This window comes from Apaloderma vittatum, unplaced genomic scaffold (genome assembly GCF_000703405.1).
Source record: "Apaloderma vittatum isolate BGI_N311 unplaced genomic scaffold, ASM70340v1 scaffold31758, whole genome shotgun sequence".
NCBI lineage: Eukaryota > Metazoa > Chordata > Aves > Trogoniformes > Trogonidae > Apaloderma > Apaloderma vittatum.
This window is the reverse complement of record NW_009732915.1, coordinates 415-874: the sequence shown is the minus strand read 5'-3', so window position 1 is coordinate 874 and position 460 is coordinate 415. Positions and strand designations below refer to the sequence as shown.

General features: G+C 55.9%; 1 protein-coding gene across 1 annotated transcript in view; it reads right to left on the bottom strand.

The window, feature by feature from the left end:
- LOC104278662 (rho GTPase-activating protein 35-like) overlaps positions 1-460 on the bottom strand; it is a gene marked incomplete at its 3' end in the record, with an annotated part of 1,505 nt that overhangs the window by 682 nt on the left and 363 nt on the right. The window contains exon 2 of the mRNA XM_009875693.1: positions 1-458. Within this exon, the coding sequence (XP_009873995.1) occupies positions 1-458 (458 nt within the window). The remainder of the gene's footprint in view (positions 459-460) is intronic.

Below are 460 nucleotides of genomic sequence, written 5' to 3'. Positions count from 1 at the left end.
CTCGTACTTGTCTTTCGCGGCGGCGATCTGTTGGCTCTGCTGCTTCAGCGCTTCGAAGTAGGGGATGATTTTAGCCTTGCCCCGGCTTTTGTCGAGCAGCTGCACTAAGGTGCTGAACGCCAGGTCGATGTTGACGTTGGACCTCGCCGACGTCTCCACGACCTGCAGGTTCTTTTTGCTTAAGGCGAAAGTGTGCGCATCCCGAATGTACCGCTCGACGCCTTCGTCGCACTTGGTCAGCACCACCACGATGGGCTTCTTGGTTTTCGCCAGCTGGTTGTAAAGGTTCGACACGAATTTGAGCTGATCGTCGAAGTTCCTGTTCATGCCTCGGCTGACGTCAATGCACAGGAGGAAACCATCCACCAGCAGCTTCCCGTCGGGCATCTGTTTCTGCTCAAAGTCCTGCTCCAGCCCGAGCTGATCAGTGCAAAAGTACATGAGCTTTTCGGCCGACGCC